The sequence below is a fragment of the Platalea leucorodia genome (genome assembly GCF_965183815.1).
Source record: "Platalea leucorodia genome assembly, chromosome: Z".
Lineage (NCBI taxonomy): Eukaryota > Metazoa > Chordata > Aves > Pelecaniformes > Threskiornithidae > Platalea > Platalea leucorodia.
This window is the reverse complement of record NC_138858.1, coordinates 36,777,109-36,794,925: the sequence shown is the minus strand read 5'-3', so window position 1 is coordinate 36,794,925 and position 17,817 is coordinate 36,777,109. Positions and strand designations below refer to the sequence as shown.

At 36.2% G+C, this 17,817-nt stretch overlaps 1 protein-coding gene across 1 annotated transcript in view; it reads left to right on the top strand.

The window, feature by feature from the left end:
* Window positions 1-459: 459 nt before the first annotated feature.
* BNC2 (basonuclin zinc finger protein 2) overlaps window positions 460-17,817 on the top strand; it is a gene marked incomplete at both ends in the record, with an annotated part of 234,024 nt that continues 216,666 nt past the window's right edge. Inside the window, 3 exon segments of the mRNA XM_082336611.1 lie at window positions 460-498; window positions 502-592; window positions 595-821. Coding sequence (XP_082192737.1) covers window positions 460-498; window positions 502-592; window positions 595-821 — 357 coding nt within the window.

The window sequence follows — 17,817 nt, the reverse complement described above, 5'->3', positions numbered from 1 at the left end:
TTTTACTTCTAAGTGAATATTGACTGTATTTAAGAGTAATTGCTTACTTGCTTGCTTTTTCCTTTTTCTTTTTTTTTTAAGGCTTGCTAATCCTGTGTGGTAGGCAAGTGTCAGATATTACATGCTGTACTTGACAGCATTGTTGAGGAAAAACAGAGAAAGACAGGGAAAAGGCCACAGCCTTTTCTTTCTCCCAATTCACTCTGATCATTGTGCTGCTTAGAGAGAATGTGCGTGTGTGTGTATCTGTGTATCTGTAGACTGAAGGGTTAGTGCAGGATGTCATTTGGTGCCTGACAGTGGAGCAGTGCAGTTGACTCTTTGCTCTGCTATCCAATGACATCCAGTGGCTGAGAGTTTGAAGCTGATGGTTGGGTCTCCTTAGTGCTGCATGCACACCTGACAGGCAGCTGTTAAACTGAGCAAAGGCGAGCTTGGGGAGTCACAATCTATGCATAAATGATAGGGGTATCTGTGCTGAAGGTGCGAAAGAAGCTCTGACCCTCTCCCCTGAATCCCCCCTTCCCAAATGAAACGCACAGTGCAGCTAGCTTCTTAACTACACTACACTCCTGCTACTGGCTGCCAAGAGGCTCAAAAAATCCACCTTCACTTTTCAGTCAGAAGAGGCAGAAGTGGATGTGAGAGACAGACACACACAGAGACACAGAGAGCGAAAGAGGGCAAGAGACTTGACTTTAAGAGACTCCTGCACTGACAACTCCATGCAGTTCGGAACAAGAACGGCAGCGACCGACTCTGGTTTCATGGGGACATGGCAGAACACTGACACTAACCTCTTATTCAGAATGTCCCAACAGGTATGTTACTTTCGTTTATTTTAAAACATGGCATTTTTGTGCTCTTTTTTTTTCCCCCCTGCTTTTTCTCTTTCTTTCCACGTTTCATTTTTGTTTCATTCATCACTACATAGTTAGCCTCTGAACTGTCATAACTATGTCATTGGAATGTGCATGGTTACTTCATTGCTTCCCTAAGGGCTCCTTTTTAAAAGAGGAAAAAATATTAAAGGTTTAAGTAAAAGCAAAGCATTTGTTTTAAAGTTTCCAAATAGAGCTTTGCTCGTAGTAAGACTGTTTTTCTTTCTTTGTTTGCTTTTGTTTTGTTCCAGTCTTTTTCCCCTCGCTCTCCCCCCGTCCCATAAATAAAAGTATCTGCTATCCCAGCAAAACTCCTTTCTTTCTTCCTGAGTACATAAGCCCCCAAATCAAACTGATACTAAATTTAGGGGGCCCCTCAGAACGGCGTAATTGACTTCATGTGGCAGAACACAGTTTTATTCAGAGGGAAGGAGCGGCGAGCCGTCCTGCTGGAGCTGCTGCCAGCACGGAGCTGAGGGTGGTTAGAGGAGACAGTTTCAGTCCTCGGGTCCCTCTCCCGCTCCCTCTCCCCGCTCGCTCCCTCTCTCTCCCCCCCTCTCTGCGGAGCTCTGCCTTGGCGTCCTCCCCAGAGCTGCTCCTTCACCGGGGGCCGCGTTTAAGGCAGCTTGGTATGCCGGTTCTGACGGGAAAGCGAAAATGTTACTGCAAGGCCAGTAATAACTGATAATTAATCACAGGAGCCAGTGTCTCTGTACCATGCACTTGGTGATACGCGCCCCGTGTGTTATAGCTAATCTTGCACAATTGCTTGGCTCTTCTGGGTGAAGGGAAAGCGGGGGGGGGGGAGGGAAAAAAAGAGAAAAAAAAGAGAGGGAGAAACTTTCAGCTTGGACGGGGCTCAAGCAGGGGAGGGAAGTTCAACTTGGAGGTTTTTAACAGGGTGACTCCCTACCAGGGGACGTTGCCTTTCTGAAAACTAGTTTCCAATTATGGTCTGACACTGACTGATAATAACTGAAATATTGTGTTAGCCAAAAGAGGACTTAGTAAATGATTTGTATATTAATATTAGACTTTTATTTAATGTTGGACATAAGATGAATGAACTCATTTACCTGAGAGGTGTTGTACTGTAAGAAAAAAGAGAGAAAGTAATTAGGTTTTTATAGTTTACAGTAACAAAGCATGCCTGAATACTGGCCATAAAATGGTAATTTAATTTAAAAAAACCTTTAAAGCCAAGAAAAACTCCAGAGCAGATAGATAGTTAATAACCAATAGCAGTTGTCTATGGACAACAGTTTAAGCAGTATAGCTCAGGACAGGATGAAGGCATTTGAATAAGGAATATTTTGATATATCCTGTAGAGGGACCCTGATTACTGCTGATACAGTATGCTGGTATAGAATGTAATCAACATAAGGCAAATAACCAACTCTGTTAAATTTCCCATTCTTGAAAGTAAAAAAGTTCATTTCCTGGTAGAGATGCACATTTCAAAAACACTACTTGGCACTAGGAAGTGTGAACTGCTACTGCACTGCTTACAAGCCTTATCAGCTGTATGCATGTCTGTGATACATAACATATTTGGTTATACTGATGTTGAGCAATAGCATGGAAAGCAGTTACTCAAATTATCTGCTGTATTCTTTTAGTAAGAATTAAATTTTTCAAGTGGAGAAAACGTTCTTTCCATTTTGGCCACAAAAGAGTTAACATAACTAGATTCAGATAACGATCAATTGATAAATGACGATTGAACCACATAGATAGTATTAGATTGCCTGTTTAGTATTAGACCTTTTTCAACAGATATAGCCTCTATGGTCTCTGGAATACCAGAAAATGTTCAACATATTGACAAAGAAAGGAAACAAAACTAAATAAAAGAGCATCACAATGTGTAAGGGGGTCAAATAATTTGAGACAACTAGCTCATTAGACGAAGCCAAACATTTATGCACGTAAGCTAGGCTGTTTGGTTTCTATTTTCTTTTTTAAATAATATTTTAAATGTGCTAATTCTTGTGTATTAACTGGATTTTGTACATTATTGAACATGCGTGGTGATGTTGTATCCTGTATAGAAGGAGAGAAGTAATGTACTAAATGACTAAATGTGTGGTAGATGCTGCATCAGTGTGTATGCTTCCATTGGAATACACACACAGTAGCACTGCAAAGGTGGTAATGTTGGACAGATTTATTTCTTAAGTCTGTACTTAACGCGTTCGCGTACTGTGTTAACCTCCTTGTCATATTTTGTTTGTTTGTTTATAATGTGCTAAAAATATTCAGTCCAAATATGCTTTCATCATGCTTTTAAGAGGAGGGCAAGTTATTTTGCTAAACGCATTTCTCTCCTCTTTAAGGATAATATTTTGTCTTATATTTCTGATTTGTTAAGGCTGTTATAACTTGCTAGCTCGCACAGACTATAAGCATAGACTGCGTGCAAGTGCAGCTTCAAATTTGTGTCTAAGTGCCAATGTTTCTTTCTAAATCACTAAAATTTTGAATATTGTTTCCTGTTACCTATTTTCATCCATTTGTTAGTTAATTATTTTCAATCCATCTTCTGGAAATGTAAGTATTTTTTAAATTTTTCCTATGCTTTAAGAAAAATTGTTTTCATGAGTACAAATAACATGGAGTTATGAAATGTACATAACTTGCAAGCAAAGTTTGGCATGGTTTGAAAGAACTGTTTAATGAAACTTTTCCAGCTATACATAGTAATGCTAGAGACATTTCTTTTTTAAATTTCTAAGTATAATGCTGGCTTTCCACATGTTTTTTAGAAGCAAACGAACCCTGAGCCCCATCACTTTTCCTTGGAGTTGTAACTTAATCTCAAGCAGGTTTTTAGTACAAAGATTGGAGCATGGCAAGAAGAATGATTTAGAACAAAACAAAACCTTGCTATCCCTCCCTCCTCATACCTCTCAACTCACACTGCACTGCTATTTGCATGCTATAGGAATGAATAACTTTTCTCAGAATAAAAGGAAAACTTACTTCATTATGGCAAGGAGCTGTATGTGTCTTAGAAAAATCAGGATTGATTGTACAGGTTTGGGCTATTAATAGCAAATATGATGGTATTTATTTTTGGATTATTTTCTTGGAGAATGGGAGCGCAAGAAAATGGCATCTCCACATTCCAGAGCAAATTTAGATTTTGGCGGGGTGAGAGGAGAAGAGGAATTACCTGTGAGAAGTTTATGACATGGCCACTTGACTGCATTGTTTTGCCTATGCACCTTTTGTCCATGTAAAAGTGTGCGATTCGCTTGAAAGGGGTCATCCCATTCTGTATACAGAAGAATGTCTGATAACCTCAAAGGGCATAAATCTTAACTTTTAAAAAGGAGTGCTTCTTTAGGTCACTTTGATCAGTGACAGGTCGAGAATGAGCAGAAACCCTTGGCTTCTCTTCCATGCTCATCTGGTTAAGTCCAGGGCACCCACTGCCCATTCTAGTTCTGGCAAGGAGTTGTTAACAACAGAAAAGAAGGTCTGGATTTGATTGATTAAAAAAAGCAGGCTTTTGTGATTATCTGCTTTCATAAATGTTTTGTGCATTTGTCAGAATAAGAAATGTCATTTTTCTTCATCCAGTTACCTTAAGGGCTGCAATGTTCTAATATATTTTTAAGTCATTTCAGAAATGAGACCGTAAGAGAAATGGTTGTAACCCACAGTGACACAAAATGCCAGAGCCATGTACCTTTTTGTTAAGAAAGAAGTATGTTTAATCCGTTTTAGATAAAAAGGTAATAGCCTTTCCAGGAGCTTTTTTCAATGGGAGAGTGAAAAAGCAGTATATCAGAATTATAAATGGATCTGTGCGTCATTATATAGTAATTTAGGATTCACTCAATGATGTAACAAAATTAACAACATAATTTCATTGTGTAACTGTATCTTATTAAAGAACAACTGTCTGACATTCTCTTACAGTTGCTTTATTTAACTTCATGCAAATATTATTAGTAGTGACATTTCTCTATTGTACATTAGATTCTCTCATTAGCATGATGTGTTAGTTATCACCAGAGAAATCACTTCTAGATAGGTGAGCGGGAAGCCAAGAAAACTAAAAATTAAATCAATGATGTATATTAATATAGACGCGTCTGTTCATGAGAGATATGGTACAGTAAATTCAACTTTTTTCCTTGCATAAATGCATGCTTATTCCAAGGAAAACTAAATAATACTTACAATATGTGGAGTATGCATTAATATTGCTGGAAATATTAAACTGTGTACAATGTGCACTGCCTGTTCTGAGCTGTACTTGTATTCTTCAATCTGATAGTTCCTAACATTGATGTAGACATAGGCACATAAACTGTTTATTGAACCAGTATTTAAAAATAGGAGCATAGTGTAATGTCTAATGGATTGAAGGTGAAAGCTTTTTAAATGTTCTTGGGTTGCTGGTCATAGAGATTGTATGCAATTTTAACATTTATTAAGAAATTAACTGTTTTACTGTAGCATATAACTATTCTTTTAAATAGGTGTACATGCAAAAAGAGTTCAAACTTAATTCGACAACAGGCCATACATTGATTTATTATGAACATTTTGGGAGGAAGATTAACACGGTAAAATGCATTTTGTAGTTTACGGTAGTTAACAATCGCCTTTGTCACAAAGCATCAGCAAACATAATAATTTTATTTAATATATATGTTTTAATCACACCATTTTAAAGATTAGCTGACGCCAGGTGTTTTTTTTGTTGTTGTTGTTCATGAATAAGTTCATGTGCTAGTATGAATTCAGAAGCTTTATCAGGTTACATTGTCTCATTTCAGACACTTGCTTTAATTTTGTTGGGTATTTTGGTAAAGAATGGTTTAGACCTGTAATGGTTCTTGTCCTTTTAGCAAATTAAAAATATTTGCATCAAGAATTTTATGCTGCTTCTGATGTGCCTCAGAATAGAAGCATTAGAAAATATTGTACATGACAAAAGCGCAGGATGTTTTGTATGGCATATAGCACTAGACATACAAGTACATGCAGTGATAGATACATGGCTATGTGCACGATACATCATTAAAAATAAAAAAAAATCTCAATAGCTTCTCTTACTGTGTTCAGTATTTGCAGGAGAACTAAAACATAGCAAAATGTTTCCCGTTCCTCTCTATGCATATTAATCTTGCACATATATACATAAAATGTTTGAACATATTTGTGCCATTGTATATTTTATAGTTGATGATGTGCTAAGAACACTGTCAGATCTTTGATTAACTTTGAGATATGTATGCGCAAAACTGTAAAATCTGCATGAAGCATTGAAGCATATATGAAAACACATGCTCAAATATATTGTGCAATAAGCACTAGTGTTTAACATTTTAAAATGTATAGTTTTTCTATTTTCTATTTTTCTACTTTGTATTTTAGTAGTTACTTATTCATGTATAGTTTTATGGGGAATTGATTAATGTAGTGACAGAACAGATTTGGTATATAACAGCAGCAGAGTCTCCTGCTCTTATGTCAGGGTTAAGAGCCAAGGCAAATCTTCCCTAACTAATTAGATGCTGAGTAAGGCATCTTAGTGAAGTTGGGGCAAAAGTGAATGGGTCACAGCTGAGGCAAGATTGCAAGGACTGTAGTGATAGTGAAAGCATTCGCATTTGCCAGGTCGTTGTGACACTGTGCTGATTGCAAAGGAACACTCTGTTCACTGATACAGAACTGCCGTCATAAAGTACAATCAGAAACAAAAGCTTTAAAGAGCTTTTACTTTTTACTAGAAATGCTCAAAACATATGCTGTGTATAGCTTTCTTTGCTCAGTTATTTTTCTCTAACAATAGTGCTTGCGCTTTTGTAAAAGGATTTGCCTTGTAGACTAATGGTTCTTTGCAGTTTAGAAGAATTTCCAAACTTGGGGCTCCTAGTATACCCAGGAGGTGATGAATCATACTGGCTCAAGAAAGAGAAGGCTGAAACAGAGAAGAGGGAGAAAGGGAGAATTCCATTGTTGCTGTCTCTTAATCTTTTACTTCAGAAAGAGAATCACTAATGCAGCTTTTTACTATAATTCAGAGAACGTAATGACAAAATTTCAACATCTAGATAAACTGTAATTAAGGGATTTGGTTTTTGCCCAGCCTGCCTGTAGACTTAAACTTAAAAAGCAGTTTTATTTAAATAAAAGTTTGTGTGTTTATATACAGTTTTTCAGTGAGGCAAAATGTATTCTTTAGCTTAACATCAGTCTGTCTAACAAATATCCAAAATAAGACACTGTACATCAGCCTATGGGCAGGCATCTGTTGCTTTGTTACTGCTCACCCCACTCATTATATTAATGCCCTAATGCCTCCTTTCCCTTACTGAAATACTTGACAACTGTTTTCTAAATGATTTTCCTTCACTGACAAAGAAAACAGTGCCACTTGTATGGCTGTGTCACACAACATTTTGTCATAGAGAGGCCATCTCTTTTGGGGGGCGGGGGGTGAGCATCTCAGAATTGCTTTGATCAGTGTGAACTTGCCAACAATGTACCATTGATGCTATTCTGATTCTCTTGGGAAGCCATTGCATCCCCATCCTCTACTGATGATGCGTATCTGTGCACTTGTGCAAAGGAAAGGAGAGAGTGTCATCTGCCACTTACAGAGCACGGGAGTTCAGAAGAGAAAATGACACGATTACGATCCTGCCATTCCTTCCTGTGCACAACACAGAAGTCAAAGCTTTTCTTCTAAAGTGAATAATAGGTGATACTTTAAGAAGCTTTATGGAAAGTGAGAAAATTCGTACTGGGGTTGTCATTAAAGCTGAAATGTACTGTCACTGGCAAGTAAACTTACTGTGGTATTTGAGATGATGTTTATTTGGAAATGGACCACAACACAAATCCATCAGTAGAGATCAGTGCAGTCTGCCTACCTGTGCATTTTGGAATATGCCCCTTATAGAAGAATTTGAGTGGCATGGTAAACGTCTCTGGTTTTTTTGAAATACCTACTGTGACTAATGTTGAAAAAACCTTTAATTGCTCTTCTTTTTCTCAGTAATTTTTAATAACTCGAGGAACAGTGAGACACAGCTGATGAACACAATTTGTTTATTTGTGGTGATTCTTTTTAAACTTTATTTAACCAGAATTCCAGGGAAGGAAATAGATTACCTGATTCTCTGCATATGTATTTTCTCCATGCATTCCATTGTGTATTTCTTAAAGATTGGTAACTTTAAAATGCAATACTCTGGCTTTGAACAGTTTGAACGAAAATGTCATACAATGTAGTTCTTTTCAGATGAACAATTCCACATTTGGTGTGTACCAGTGAGAGGAAAATAGAATATAAAGGATCATATCCTCACCATGATCCGAGCATGTGTTTTCCATTCATGTCATTGGAGGCCCTGTCATGCATCAAGGACAGCATATAGTTTAGGTACAGAATTACAGATAGCAATGTATTAGCCTTCCGAGTGAGCTGTAACTAGGAGCTCAATTCTGTAAGCCTCCTGTGCGTGTGTAACTTTTATGAAGCTAAATGCGCAGGTATTTTGCAAGACAAGATTCTACAGTGGTAAAGAAAGTTGCTCTTGTGTATTTTAATCTTTTTTATTATTTAGAGGCTTAGGAGATGAACATCATTAAAAAAAAAAAAAAAAAAAAAAAGTTAGGCATTGCACTTTCTTAAAGAAATCTAAACCTGGCTTCCTGTTTTATCACAGGCCAGAAATTAAACCAGGTTTTCTGTTAAAGTCTCTAGTCAGGTCTGAGCTTTTAGACATTATGGGCCTGTGTATGATTTTATGTATAAGTTAGTGAAAGCTCAGTTTTTCATGGGTTACCCTGAAAGCCAGTGCAAAATTATGGCTGCTTCAAGTTTGACTCTGAAGTTTTGAATTTTTTGAACAAGAAATCTCAAAATGAAATTTGGGCAGTTTAATTCAACATGAAATTAAATTGGAGGAGAAATGTTTACAAGACTCCTTGCTAACTGGAATTGACAACTTTTCCATAGGAAAAGTAGCAACACAGTAGGATAAAAGGTAATTTAATCAATAAAGTAGCATTTTGAAAGGAATTATTCTCATTTACATAAAAATTTGGCTTCTCAAAGTGTTCTGTCTTCTTTGTTTTCTTGTTAAGAAAAAGAATATAAAACCCCAAACATACCTGAAGATGTTATTGTCAGATCTTTTTATGCAGATTGATTTGCTTTTAGCATATTCATTGTCCTTTGCCTGCACAGAATATGAGACCTTGTGTATTGTACTGCAGTTTTATTGCTGCTTTCAGAGGGATGTCTTGTGAGATGTTACGGCTCCTGCGGAAGTACAATGGCAAAATGTCATTTTATGATAGATCATTATTGATATCCTTTATTTATTTATGCCTTTCCTCATTTTTCTTTACTTACAGTTTTTCTTGCTCTGTATATATATCTGAACATGTATTAAAAGAAAAACTCTTCTTGGTAGCAATTGAGTAACTAAAACAATCTTGATTATAAGGGACTATAGGAAAAGATGAGGGGCAGAGAGGAGAAGCATCCCTTCCAAGGATGGCTGAATGTAGGTGCTGACATGCAAAGAGTTCAGTGTTTTGTTTTTCAGTGTGCCTGTATGCAAGAGCATGACAAAAATGTCTGATGCCCTGGCATGTCACATGGAAGGTACTGAAAAGCATCTCAGTTTGATCTCTACTTTGTACAATTTCTTAACCAAGGCATTGCTAATATTTAAAAAGGAGCCCTCAGTATATGTGTATTCCTATATCTCAAATAGGAGCTTTGTGTTTATTTGACAAAATAAATATCAAGAAAAATGGGAAAATTAAACTAATAGAGTGCTTGAACACTTTTTTTTTTTCTACACAGACTTAGTAGAGAAAAAATAATCAGCTTGGACATCAGTGAGTTATTTAAAAACAATTAAAACCACAAACCTGTATCACTGTGTTCAGACTTCGTTCTTAATTAAAAATATGCCAAGTATTTTTTTTTCTTGAAGGAATTATCTAAACCTTAAATTTTATGGCAATCGGTAAAATGGAGCTCATAGGAAAACAGCCTCCTCAGAAGTGGTAGCGACTGTATTTCTGAGTAGTGGACATAGGGGTTTTCATATTTCCTGTCGTAACTTTTAGTGGCTGTTTGTTCCCTGGACAGTTCACTTTTTAAAATACATAAATCTGATAAAAACATCTGAAATAGATGTCTCGGGGAGGAGGGAGGTACAAACTAATGAAGAGTATGCAAGGAAAAAAATAATTACTTCCAGCTGGCTTTATATAATAAAACTACTATTAAAATGAGTAGCTCCATTAGCAAGGCTTTAATTATATATTTTCTTACATTTCTAAATAAACACCATAGTCTTTAGAAAAATAACACTTAAATGAGTTAAGCGTGACAGCCCTCACTCTAGCCAGGGAAAAATATAAAGAAGTACCAACTCATCTACCCTGCCTTAATGCCCCACAGCAGTTGACATTGCTGGAATGCCTCCTGCAGCTGGTGGCATATGACTGTCATTTGCAGGCAGGATATACGGAGAGTTTACACAATGGAGGCATTCATGAAAGTGTTCCTCATCTGGGACTCCTGCAAGCTCTCATTTTATTGACCCTGTCAGAATTTAACTGGTAGGCTGTCAAATTATGTGTTGCTTTATCTAATATTAGTTTTTCTTTTAAATTAGAATGCACGCAAGAAGGGGTTGTGAAAGCAGGTATGAAAAGCAAAAACAACTTCTGTCTTACTGTTTCTAAACCAGGAAAAACATAACAGCTGTGTAAGAACTTTATCGTTTGTGCTACAAATTGTAAGGATTTTATTTTTTGTTCAGGATCAAATAATGTGATTTATTTATGGAGTTTTGTCAGGGCTTGGGGTGGAGTGGGTTTTTTTTAGCATTCAAAGCCTTAAACAAAAATCCGTTTTCTAAATTACCATATCCCTCAAGTGTAACTCGAACATCGGTGTACAAACAATTTTATGAAACAGCTCACTCTTTAACTGCTGGTGTCCTTAAAGATAGCAGGAAAAGTGCTCTCAATACAAGCTTCCCCCAAAAGAGATTTATTCATATGCTTTGCTGCATCTTTATGCAGAGTGCCATAAAGAAATGCCCGATACTTAAGAGTTTTTATAATGTTCTGCAAACAATGTAATAATCTGAGAGGTGATTGATGATTATAAATATGTTTTTTATATCACAGATTGGCTGTTTATTAATTAAATGGTGTTGAGGCATGACCTCTCCAAAGCCATACTTTGCATAAAAAATAAAATGTATGCACAGCTTCACTGATATCTGGGAGAGAACTGGTTACAGCAGCAGACAGCACACCAAAACATTGGCTTCATGCAGATGGAGCATACTGCAAGAAAAGTACCTTACGCAGTGAGTTACTCATTTTAATAGATCCTGCTAGCCACCAGTCCATTGTTAATGCAATGCTAAAGTTCAGTTCAGGGCAGGGGGTGGGGGAAAAGAGAGAGAGAGTGAGAAAGAATGATCAGATTGTTTTAAGGAAAATAAATTTTAACCTGGACACTATCAATCACTTCATTTCTGCTAGGAAAAAACCTCAATTCACCATATATGTTTTTGTTCATGTACAGAAATAAGGTTTGGCATCTGTCTGTCTGACATGGGATCTCATTATCATAGATTTTACTTATTACATTTTCTTATCATTGTTCTACTTTTAAAAAAATATTGCATTTCTACTAGAATAGTGATAGCTGAATAGTAAACTCTGTTTTACATTAAGAAATTTATATGGCTGGCTGTGTTTGTCTTGTGCCATGTATAATTTCCAGTTTCTTCTGACTTCGCTTCCCTCTTTCCTAGAATACAAAATCATTTTAAACACAAAAGACAAAGCAATCTAAATAGAATATTATGACACTATTTTGCAAGACTTCCTGAAATATTGCTGTGGAATCTACTGAGATGTTGATTTTTCTCTACAGGGATAAAGAAGAAAGACAACTGAAACATTTTAGTTCACTTGGAAATGTGTGGCTTTTTTACCTTTTGATGTAGCATTCTGAAGACATTGTCTTCCCTTAAATATTTAAAAAATAAAATTGGTTGCATGAGCCATAATGTTAAATTAGTATTTAGCAAAGGTAAGTTATTTACGAGAACCTGACAAATATAGGATCTCTGTCATGATAAGTGAATTTTCATTCCAAGGAAAATGCTGCTTCTCCAGTTTTGGCATAGCACTTATTGTAAAGTGGCGTTTTTTGCTTTCTTTTCCTTAAAAATTGAGGAAGAATTGAAGTAGATACATACTGGTGTATTTCTTGTTAATGAGGGTAGTTTCATTAGTGGCTTCTCAGTCTGATTGTCTAAGGAGAGAAGTAAAAGCTGGGTTTTAGAACATAACCAAGAACATGGAAAATGTTCAGACAACAGTAAAAATGGTTAATGAATTTCCTACATCATCAAACTTACCTGACAATTTATTTGAAATAATTTCTATCTATTTTTTCCATTGTGAAAGCTTGTTTGAGGCAGTCAGCCTGTCAGTACACTATTACAGGTCAAAAACAAGGTATCTCAAGCTCTTCGGCTGATACAAAATGTTTCTGTGGAAAAAGAATACTTTACAATACTAGAAGATTTTAATTTTAAGTGCCTACTCCTGTTCTCACTGAAATCAATACAAGTACAGTCTATAATCACAGAACTGGTCTGAGGGCTTTTCCTACAGTCTTTCCTCAGGAAGAGGTAATTCATGTTTTGCTTGTTCCGTGATGGAGCACATCTAAAATACATATTAAGTGAAGAAATAATTGTAGAAGTAAAATTTGGGGAAGGCATTAGAGCATTAGAACATTGTACTCTAGTTTCAAATAATGCAATATTTGTAGAAGTATGTTCTTTAAAATTTAAGTTCTTAAAAATTTTAATTACACATTTGAGAGAAACGGTGTGGTATATGCTAGCTGTTTAAAAAAAAATCCTCTGATTGATAACTCAGTGCTGGGCATTTTTTTACCTTAAATCCAATTTTATTCTTGCATAAAAATGTATGTTTCATTAATCTATATCTTCATTAACAGAATCTTTCAGAAGGCAGTGGAAGGAAATTATTTAACTCATAGCATAGACAGCAACAATCTTAGAAATCAAAGCATCACAAATCCCAAAAACAAAACTAACCCCACTTTAAGCATCTTTAGTTGGTATTTGTGTATCTTTTGCATGAAAGTTGCTTAGACATGAAATGATGTCTTTCTCCACCTTCTTATTTTGCTTTTTGCTAGTGTTGCAAAGCTAAAAGTCAGGTGTGAAAATGTGAAAGCAATTCAACGCATATACAGTTTTATGATTACAAAGTTGAAATTTGGTTTTCTCCAAATAGAGCTATATAAATCATGTTTTCTATGATTTTTCAATTTGCATTTTTAAAGGCCTTTTTTAATGATACCAAACTGAAATAAAACTTTTCTAACATCTAAAGTACATGAAGTACATAAATATGTATAATGCATAAATTAAAGCTATAGACATGAGACGGATTTAAATGACTGGAGTTTTCTTCTGAACCTATCCCTTCTATGCCACATCCCCATGCCTTCCAAAATTCAGCAGTGGTCAGGTGTGGCATTTTGATTCTATCCACTGACTTGCATATGCATGTTTATACACCCACAAACTGTAAAAAGAAAACTGACTAAATGTGGCTTCAGGGAAAAGAAAGGAGTGGTGGGCACAGATACCAGCTGGAGCTTGATGCATGTGTTCTCTTCTGTGGCACCGTTTTGTTGTTGGTGTGGGAATGTAGCTAAACAGTGGCTACAGATGCTCCACTAAATAAGGATCCACATAAATTCCAGCTGTGAACTTGTGATTCATCCTTCCCTGCACAAAAGATATGTTTCCATATGTCCCATTATGTTCCATATTTGATTTTTATCACACACTGTGTGCCAGTCTCAATCTCGTCTACATGCTTTTTATGAATCCTGTAACCCTTTCTCTCTTCCTCTTTTGAATTAGAGTCAAAACGCACCCCAGCCTCCATGCAAAAAATCCACATTACAATAATACAGCATCCTTGTAAATAATTTTTTAATGAATCAAGTACATGAATAATGCATCTATGTAACCACCGTAACACAGAGTCTGGACATATCTATAGAAAATCATAGTAGTCCATTTGAAAAGTAAATCTCTTGAAGCTAACTCTGCATTCCATAAAATGATCCGAGTTCTAAATAATTTCATCTTTAAAAATACTTGTATCTTACTTTACCGACTCTACATGAATTTTTGTGATATTATCTGTAATCATTTCAGGTATCTAGTGTACATAGCTTCTCTTTATATTTTTAAGTATGTAATTGATTGATAAGGACTCTCATTTTGAATTATGAATAATAACCATTGTTAAACCATTTATGCTCTCTGAGACTCACTGAAAAGAACTGCAAAACTGTCACTGGTTCCATGGTACCAAATAAAATATGTTCATTATTTTTTTTATATTACTGTTATCCATTATATTCTCTAGATTGGAATCCAGGATATTTTTTCTTCTGCTGCCATAATGTAGATATGGAAATTGGCATCTAGAAATGTAGGCATCCGTGGCCCCAAGAGCATACAAAACCCCATAGTTTAAAATATTAAAAAACAAAGTAAAGATTTAAAAAATGCTAGCTGAATTGCAGTGTAGGCTTTTGAGTCGGCTTATTGTAATACAGTTAGGAGAAACATGGTCCCTGCCTCCTAATTGGGGTGAAATATGGCTGCTGGTCAGCTCTGTAAGAAACATAGTGCTGCTAGAGCTTTGCAGTAAGTTTTACATATGATAGTCATTGACTGTCATAAAACTACTAGAACATGAGGCAGAAGTCAGCATTGTTGTGTTAGACAGCTGTAGTCTAGAAAGTATCTGTCTTCATGAAGGTAAAACCTCAGAGGTTGCTGTAATTATTAAAATCATGATTAAAGTACTATATTTGGTCATTGGCTTTTGCAAGTTGTTGAAGCCAATGCTTCTAGCTCCAGCACGAATTTGAAATGGAAGTATCAGGAACTGGATGAAATGCTTGCAGTCTTCAGAGGTGAAGTTATTGTGCAGATGTTGCAGCAGTGCTGTAATTTCCATACCAGTCAATTACATTATACTCACCTACCTAGGTAGTTGTAATTTTGTTGACTGAAGAAAAGTGCTATGAGAATACAGTTTTCTGAAACAAGGTGTATCAAAGCAAATACTGATATCTGTTATAAAGAAGCATCATTTATCTGTGTGCAGAATTTGATGTCCGGTGCTGTTTTGTCTATTGCATTGCAAGGAAAAGTAAGTCTGTTCATAATTTAAATTCTCCAGGCAAGTCAGATATCAACATTATACCAACATTTTTCGATAGAATGGATGGTTAATTAGTTTGTATTTTAAATTGAAGGTCACTGTGTTATAGATTTCTGTGGGAACAAAAAGAGAGAGCATCTAGTTAAAATGATGAGTAAGTGGGGCCTGTTGTCAGCAGTGTCTGAGGTACCATTGAGTTGAACCACTGGTCACTGTCAAATTCCAATCAAAATGCAGATAAGTTTAGCATAAACATAATAAGGTGTTGGTGTGTTTCCAGAACTGTAAAGAAGACTTTAACTGGAGAAGAGGCTGGAGATTAACAGTTTGTTTTACAGCTAGGTTAGGTATTTCAAATCAAGTGACTGGTGCTGCTTGTAACGAAGCATCTGCAAAGTGTGTCAGTGTGACGTTGGTATTCTGTGTTCAAGAAGTTCAATGTCAACACAGCTGTGACTTACCACTTTTAGCAACCTCTCAACCGGGAATTAGATAAAATACCTTTAATTTGGGCATGAGGTTGGGGGAGAGTACTGGGACGGGAGTATAATATCAGATGCTATTAATTTTCACAAAATAACATTTGTGTGCTTTGTCTTGCCAGATAGTCTACAATGCTTTTCCTCATTTCACGTGCCAGGCTGTTTTTATATTATCATTTCCTTCTCTGCTGTGTTTATCTTTTCTGAAAATGGTGAATGTAAGCTATTACAGACTGGGTGGGTGGCACACATTTGCACAGTAACTTTTAAAACACAGAGCAAGCATTTTATTTGGGTTTTGAAAACCACTGAGAGAACTTAATGCAGCTGCTCTCATGGCATCAAAGTGAAACATGTAAAAATCTCACTTTCTGTTCTAAATAACCTTAGGGCTGTTGAGTCAGATATTTCCGGGTTGACGTGTTTTGCACAGGAGTGACAGTGGCATTGAGTATATATAGTAAATCTTAATGTTCCGCTGAATCTCTTCACTCTTTTATGAGCTTCGCAGGGTACTCATCCTTAACAAAATGTCAAGTTAAAACACGTCACTTTGCCATAGCTGAAATTACTTACTTGTTTTTAATCAAAAAACAACTCTTAATGGGCTGTTTTACTGTAGGCAGTAAGGAAAGGAGATTTCCAGTTTAGCAGCAAGTAGTTCTTCTGACCCATTATTTGCTGTCATTTCTACTTCTCATCCAGCAATGTGAAAGGGTTGCATGATTAAAATCTGAGCATGCTGAATCAGGGTGCTGGTGCTGCATATCCTACACCAAGTATATTTAATATTTTTAGGAAAAGCTAAGCCTTTTTTAATGTATGTCTTTCGGTTCCATTAGGCAGTAGTCCTGTGTTTCCTAGGAACTTTACTGTATCCGTGATCACTGTCAGCAGCAGTGGTGGTCTTGCTGATAGTAAAGGTGATCTGTGGTACAGTGCTTCTTTGATTTTAGTTTTCCAAAACTCGGGATGAATTTAAGATGAGAGGGGCCATATATTCAACAAAATCCTTGGATCCTATTCTGTGAAGTAGAAGGCTTTCTTAACTAGCGGCACTCGGAAGCTCAGGCTGTACAAGTTCAGTGAATTCAGTTCATTCTTTTTAAGACTGAAATTGCTCTTCATTTTCTAGGCCAGTTAATAATCCTCCTCCTAACTATGCTGTACATATCACAGATGGTGCTTGACGGACTAGCCAGTGTCTCAAAGGTCACCACAACACTATTAGCTAGATCACTGTGCCCTTTGTTTCTTGAGAATGCTTCTGCTATGGTACTTGTTACTTGAAAAAAATTATAGGAGTAAAGTTTGGGTTTTGTTTTAAAAGAAAACCTTAGCTATTTCTCGCCTCACCAACAAGTGCTTCAAATGTGGAGTTGTTTCTTGTCAGTGAAGTGCTCTGAAGTTTAGCATTCTGCTGATACAGGTATGACCCGTGGTCTCATTCAGTACGGTGGGTTTTTTTTGTGTGAAGATGTAACAGTGAGGATGACTGATATTTTAATTTTTGATATAATTGCCTTTTGGAGCTTTTATTATGTTTTGAGGGCTTGTTTCAGCACCTGAGATACAGGAACATTTAAAGTCTTCTAGAAATTCTTGTGGCCAAAGCCGTATGTGTTCCTTCTGTGTAGCTTGAAAACACTGAAATAACTAGAGGATGTTTTAAAAGCAAATAGGAAAAAGCAAGTCTTTAAACTCTGTTGTTGTTGCTTTATTGAAATATTTACAACCATAGCTACAAAAAGCTGCACACCTTTGTCATGGCTACAGAAACATACAGTGAAAAATCTCCTTTCTGTTTGGGGTAATGCATGTTTATCAATCTATTTTACAGCAAAAATGTTGTCATTCATTTGTCTTGTAACTAACAGTCCGCATTTGTTTGTTATATTACCGAAGTAATGTAACTTTACAAGGCCAGGCTCAGATTTGGAGAAAGAACTTGCAAATTGCAAAGCTACTTGTTTTTTATCTGAGACAAGGACTCTTCCTGAGGCAAGTTCAGCTATACTGTTAATATAACTCTTACAATTTTTTGCTTAAATTGATTGTGCAATGCCAGACTTTTTTAAAGTTCATTCACAATACATGACATACATGTTGCTTTTTCTGTTACATATATGTCAAGTGAAACCAT